This window comes from Myzus persicae, unplaced genomic scaffold, assembly GCF_001856785.1.
Source record: "Myzus persicae strain clone G006 unplaced genomic scaffold, MPER_G0061.0, whole genome shotgun sequence".
Classification (NCBI taxonomy): Eukaryota; Metazoa; Arthropoda; class Insecta; order Hemiptera; family Aphididae; genus Myzus; species Myzus persicae.
This window is the reverse complement of record NW_019104078.1, coordinates 224427-231997: the sequence shown is the minus strand read 5'-3', so window position 1 is coordinate 231997 and position 7571 is coordinate 224427. Positions and strand designations below refer to the sequence as shown.

The 7571-nt window shown below is 29.7% G+C and overlaps 1 protein-coding gene across 1 annotated transcript; it reads left to right on the top strand.

The window, feature by feature from the left end:
- The first annotated feature begins 524 nt into the window (after nucleotides 1–524).
- Nucleotides 525–6770, top strand: LOC111038420 (snake venom serine protease KN5-like). Its single transcript, XM_022321508.1, has 5 exons — nucleotides 525–794; nucleotides 892–1002; nucleotides 6251–6456; nucleotides 6519–6660; nucleotides 6717–6770. The coding sequence occupies exons 1-5, from the start codon at nucleotides 525–527 to the stop codon at nucleotides 6768–6770; spliced, it is 783 nt and encodes a 260-aa protein (XP_022177200.1).
- Nucleotides 6771–7571: the final 801 nt, after the last annotated feature.

Genomic DNA, 7571 nt, shown 5'->3' with positions numbered 1-7571 from the left:
ATATAACATATAATATTACATCATATATACATTGTACATGCAATTGTATAATAGTGTGTATTTGATAAATTCATCACCACATTCAGTGGCTTAGGGAGGATTATGAAATTGGTTAGAGAGTAAACATCCGAACCACCCTGGCAACACCACTGCCGATTCCTCCTAACATTTGAAGGAAAATAATAGAGTAATTTAAATGTCGTATATAACTGATTTCATCCTCCAGCAATTATAAATGTGGTGGAGAATCATACAGGTTTTAACATAATTATACTCGTACTTACATATTAAGGCTTGTTTACCTTTTTTTACTTCCGGACATAGCTTTGGAATGTTTCAAGTGTTCAATAATTATACATGTACATAACTACATAAGTTAGTAAGGTGCTTAATTTGATATTTAACTGGATACAATTTGTTGCTTAGGTGATGGTGTTTTGAAAATAACTCGCAATCAATACATTATATTATATAATTGCAGTTTTAGTTGAATAATACATGAGTAAAATTTTATTTTGAACACCATGCAAAAAGTCTTGATTGTTGTATTCCTATTGATTAAATATATAGTAGCAAAGACAGCAATAATAGAACCTAAAGTGTTAAACAATGAAAACAAAGCGCTAGTATCTCACGGACAATTGTTTGATATCCAGAAATATCCATTCATGGTCTACTTTGATTATAAAATAAATTCTGGAAAACGTGGCATGTGCACAGGCTCGTTGATTTTACCACTATTCGTATTAACCGCGGCACATTGCACAAACAAAGTTGATAAGTATGATATAGTGGTAAAAAATACTTAAAATATGATACAATAAATATAAATTCTTTATATTTATTACTTGTTATTATAATAGTCCTGTTTTTCTATGGTTGTCGTTTTAGGTGTACCGATATATTAACACAAGGATAAAGTTTAAGAGATATGTTAAAACCATTTATCAACACGAATCATATGATCATTATACAGGAAAAAATGATATTAGTTTATTGAGGGTAAGTCTGCACGTACAATCAGGAATATTAGAGAGCCCCAGTTAAATATTTACCTGAAAAAATATCGTCAAGCTAAGTGAAACATCGTATGGGCTGGCCGCAGCCTTTATCTTAAGTCCCGTTATCTGCACTTGCATTCACGGCTGGCTATTTTTCCAGGATACTCACTCGCCTTTCATTATGAATGAAATTAACATTTTCCATAACATTTTACCCAGACTTTAGACTGACAGAGAATCCTGGCCTGCTTAAAAATATTATTTTTAAATTGATATATCTAAAATATATTTATGATATTATGGCAGATGCTTACATAAATATAAAACTTGTAGTATAATTATACAATAATTATGATTCGGCAAATACTTTTTTTTTGTAATAAGGTGCTAAATGTAGACAATACATGAAAACGTAAGTGAACTTAACTGTAGTTGCCATTTTTCCAAAGTTGACCCTCTTTGTCCAATAACAATTGCTGTAATATTGCTTCTTTTGATTGTTTCCCTGAACTGCTAATTTCAATATAAACCAAATATTGCACGTCAATGAGGACATCAATAAATGTAAATATATTAGGGTGAGATTTATTGAACATAGAACTACATGTAATTACATTTGAAGTCAAACGGCTCACGATAATTGTGTATCGTTCTCGCAACAGAGGTTGACAATTAATTCCAAACAGTTTGTGGAAATTTAGTGCAGTCAGCAATGTATGTTTCTAAGAAATAATTGTAAAGTTTTTGAATGTTTAAATTCTGTAGCTGAGTCGACATAATATCGAAACCTGCAAATTTGGATGGTGTAAGAAAAAGCAAGCCAAAAATATAAGTCAATAAAAGATAATTATCTTATTTTACACAAAACTATAGGTATATTATAATATAAAAAATAGTTGCACTCGAAAATCCTGAAAAAATAGTCATCCACGCAATAATATACTGGTCACAACCTTTGTTATAGTAATGGTGCAGAGGGTACCCCTATTCCACTCACAAGTCACAATGCTCAACTCGGATACTGCCATTGTATGACTGTATTATGAGTCAAATAATAATTTTGATATTAATATTATTATCATGTTACTCAGTGGCAGTTCAATTTTATAATATTTTGTTTAAATCCATCACCTATCTCAATCATTATATAATTTAAATTATTTTTGTACTCAAACAGTATTTTTACTCGGAAATCAAAGCTTAAATATTATAATGCTATGATGGAGTGAAGAAAAAACAATATATCACATTATTATATTGAAACATACTACATTATAATGTTGCCCCCCACACCCCCTCACATTCCAACATTTTGAATACCTCCACTACATTTCAGCTTTATTATATTCCATTATATTCCAAGCTACATATTATATATTATATATATATTTTATACATTTCTAATAATAATATAGAACATGTAAGTGAATATAGATTTACATTTTCTATTCACCTTATTTTTCAAAATTTTTCCAAATTAAATTTCTTACTTTCAGTTACTTCAAAAAAATAATTTTTAGTATTATTATTATGCCTATTTTCATAATTATAATAGGTACCTGCATGTTTTAGTAGAAAATAAAATAATTATAATTATCTGTAATAATATCTAAATATGTGGTTCAGTCCAGGGGCGCCATTTCATTTTTTTTTAGGGGTGTGCAAAACAATTAAAGAGGTTAATTTTTCCCACCGCCAGGCCAATCCTTAAAAAAACGTTTCTCGTGTTTTTAATTTTTCAATATAGAATTTTTAGTGTCAAAAACATACTTAGCTATTAATAGTTACCTATATTTGAAATAAAGGTATAAAAAAAAAAAAAGGAAAATACAAACTCATTATTTAAAGCTAAGTTTGTGACTAAAACATAAAGTAAAGCGTAATGCAAATAATGAACAACTTGAAATATAATAGTTTATTATTATATTGACCTTAATATGTTTATAGTTAACATTAATACAATATATAAATATAAAATAATGCCATAGGTATTATTATAATTTATAAAAGCATAGCAGCATAGGTTATTATTTAAGCGGGTATCTCCGTTGCTTCACTGCATTTACAGCTTTATATAAATCTACGCACTTAGCTTCTTCTGTCTCTACATTTAAAACCACAAGATCACTCAGTCTGTTATCTCCCATTTTAGTACATAAGAAAGTTTTAACATTTTTAAGGGATGAAAAGAATCGTTCATTTGAAGCAGTAGTAATTGGAAGAATCTTTAGTATAGAAATAATTTTTAAAGTTTCACAAAAGGCTGTAGGAAGTTGTGATAAAGAGGATACGATAGAATCAAAGTTTAGTTGAATATTTGTATCTCTTTGAAGCAATAGCAACTTGATTTACTGCAACATTTGTCTTAGCTTTAATTTCATTTTTAGAAAACATGTCAATTTTTTTACAAGAAGTGGAGATTTTAAATAATTATTTTTTTATTTGTATCTTTCATCCTAGCTGCACCACTTTTCCTTTTATTATTGGTATCCATTTTCACTACAGTGTAGTGAGTAAATATAATTTATAGAACTGTAGAGTGTAGAATTATTAATATTCTAATACATAACTTTAGAAGTATATAACTTATGAAATAATTAATAAATATATTTTTAATTTAATCAAAAATCGAAAATAATAAACGATATAAACATAAACCATAAGATAAGGACATATCTGCCTTATCCAGAGTCACAGTTTAATTATGGAAATATAATTAACGATCATTTGATAGAATGAATCAATGAAATACGATAACAACTAATCGATTTCAGCGCCCGATTCTTGTAACAAGCTCCACCCACTTGCATTATCATATACCTAATGTTTCGTCTATGAATTTAATAGTATTATAATATTATCTATAAACCTAGGATTTACACGCCAGTGAATAAAGTGATACTGAATTACTGATATCAAATTATCAACTATCTAATTAAAGGACCCAATAATATTAAAATATTACTTATGATTAGACGTGAATAGCGGTGCATACACAATTATTAAAGATTGGCAAATTGAAGGCCATAGTATAATGATGCCTAGGCCAGGCCAATAGTAGACAACAAAATTACAGGGTGTGCAAGTGCACACCCTGCACCCCCCCAAATGGNATACACAATTAAAGATTGGCAAATTGAAGGCCATAGTATAAATGATGCCTAGGCCAGGCCAATAGTAGACAACAAAATTACAGGGTGTGCAAGTGCACACCCTGCACCCCCCCCCCCAAATGGCGCCCCTGGTTCAGTCCCATACCTATGTCAATCGCCAACATCACTGGTCCACATATTATATTTGACGATACAATAGTTTATTATTGTACATATTTTTTTTATTACATATCTGTGCACTACTAAACTAGGCAAGGAACAAGCGTGATATGATACATACAAACTAAAGTAAAGTATAGAAAGATATTAGGTAGGTAGTCTTAACCATAAAAGATATAGAAAAATATTTTTGATATTAAAATATAAAATTTAGGTAGGTTTACAACAATTATTTAAATCCACTCCGCATTTTAGTAAATATTATTTCTGTCATTAGTTTGTATCATCCCTCCGTTCAAGTTAAAAACATTGTGAGCCTGTATATTATGGACTCACGGGGATATTCTTTTTATGTGTAAATATCGTCGTATATGCACTTTTTGAGTGATATAGATTGGATTGAAAAGAGTAGGGCAAATTGCGTGACTACTCAAAAATTAAACAAATAATTTTACGGGTCGGAAATACTTTTATTTTAAAACTAAATAAACAAAAGTCGCCCGTACAGCAATCGTCGCCTCTTCCTTGTGCACGTCGATGGCACGCTCTCGACAACACACCCGGCGACGACGGGGACTCCTCGTTCCTGCCCGTGCGGCCGTCTTATATCTAAGTCATTTTTGTCACCTCAGCACATTTAGCTTCCCAGGCTTGACCTATTCTAATATCTTAATTGCTAAAAATTATGCTAAAATTATGCTGACGACTGTCAACAATATACGACAATATCTAAATTTATTTCTGGTGACTAGTATATGCTGTATGGCTATGTAAAAACTTCAACTCAATTTTTCAATTTATTTTACAAAGCTTATTCATTTGCTGAATCATTAATTGGTATCTGAGTGTCTCATTATATAGCATAATTTGATTAATTTTCTTTTCATTTACTTTTTTTTCTACATAATTAACATTCTAATCCTCTCACTAATATTTAATTAGTAGAATAAATAAAAAAATACTTATTTGTAACAACTAATAAAAACTACTATGATAATGACACGAATTTCTGTTAGTTTTGATTAAGTAATGTTAATATCCGTGGTATTAATAATGAACGAAATAAGTGAACCACGAATCGTGATTTTCGAAAAAAAAATTTAGCTCTGTCATTGGCTGAATCTAGAGGTTAATAAACGAGTATTACGCTACAATGTTGCGTTACCATTTCTTACTTTCTTCAATAAGGAGTTTACAGGCCATTTAGGCCCATTGCCGCAACAACGATTTGCCTCCACCGGTCTCTATCTCTTGCCAGTTCCTCCCCATTCTATATTCCAAGTTCTTTCGGATCCTTGACTACTCTATCCTTCTATCTTTGTCTAGGACGTTTTCTAGGTATTTTTGTGTTTGGCTTATATTTTGTAAATTGTCCAATTTGCCTTACCGATCTCCACGCGTGTCCTGCCCAACTCAGTTTACTACCTACTTTTTATTACTCCGTTGATATTCGCTTCTTCATATTAGGTCTTGAATATGTTATGTTACCATACAGTATGTCATACACGATACACCTGAGAGTTGAATAAAATAATCCTACTCATGGTATATTTTATATCAGTCACGGTCAATGCTCCAACTAAAAAATTGGCATTTAATCATATCAATACGAACACTTTAATTATTTCATCATATACCTATAACCTATACCACGTGTACGAACGATAGTCTTAACTTTTATGTTATGTTTGTACACTCTGTAGTTGGTATATTCGTACACTTTGCAACACTGCAAAATAACCGATCGAGTTCCCGACTCATTCGTAAACTTTGTCACCACGCATAAGCTGTAATACAATTTTACATACATATTTTTTAATATATCAAATATAGTTTTTGAGAACATAATGTGTGGAAATAGATATGTGTTGTAAAATTATGATATTAATGTGGTATATAATTGTTGTGTTCGAATATTTGAAAAAATATGTTTTTTGCTTTAATATATTTTAAACTAATATTTTATTTGAAATTTAGATAGAATATCCGTTCAAGGATGTGAGCCATTATATAAATATTTCTGGCCATCCTAATGAATTTAGTAATGCAAAGAGCTTGAATTGTATAGGTATTGGATATGGACAAACTGAAAAATTGTTGCATCGGGAAAATGTTGGATATATGACTAACTTAAATATAATGTATGGTCATGAAAAGTGTTTGTTTCACCTTTTACCTAAAACGTACTGAATACAAGTCAACAATACCTTTGGTAAAAATGTACACAATTTTCATTTTTAAATAGAGAATTCTCATCGAAAAAAACTTTGTGTTCACAACCAAGTATTCATAATCTATGTCCTGGGGACAGCGGAGGACCATTGATATGTAACGGATATTTATATGGATTAGCTAACTTTGTGTACAATGTACATCATCCAGAAGAAGTGAACTGTGGAAGTCCCCAACTCCAATCTGGATTTCTATTTGTTTACTTTTACAGAAATTGGATATCCGATATTACTTTAAATGCGGGAAACCTAAAAAAACTGTCTGATAAATTGTTTAATATTTCAGTAGTATTGATATTGTACAATTTTTCATAAAGATTAGGTATGTAATATTTTAAAGTACAGATTTACAAACATTTAGTTTTATCTCAAATCATAATCTAATTTGTGTTCAATTTGAGTTTGGAAATAAACATAATATTTCCTATATTGTGTTCAAGTAGAAAGAGCATGTCGTCTATAAATAATAGCATCGATAAGCGTTTGGTTAGAAATCTAAATTTATTAATTATTCATTTATTCTCGACTAATGGGAGATTAAATTAAAAATTAAATTATAATAAGTTTCTATAGGTACCTATACCTTTAACAATGAACTGAAAAATAAAACAAATTATATTAATATACGCTGAAGTACCTCCGATGTGTGATCTCTTCCCTCAGTCTCTTCTGTCTATTTTATTATATTTTTATCACATAAGCTTATTGTTCATTAATTGTAACAGATAGCGTAATATAAAATTTTGTTAAAAAAAATAAAAATAAAAAATATTAATATACATAATTATACCTATGTATAAATTTACTATAGATATAAGTGCAATAAGCAAATATAAACAGACATTAAAACTACAAAGTACTTAACATAATTTTATGACAAATAAAATAAATTGATAATACCAATTACAACCATACCGCACAATTATTAGTTTTACACATTTTTTTTTGAAAATTCTTATCCAGGTTTTGCGTCCACTCACCATCGATTTTAATTTTCATGTGGGATTTCTTCAATTTTCAAAAATGTTTTTGTTGTGAAAAATAGTGAGGTTAAATTAGTCATAGAC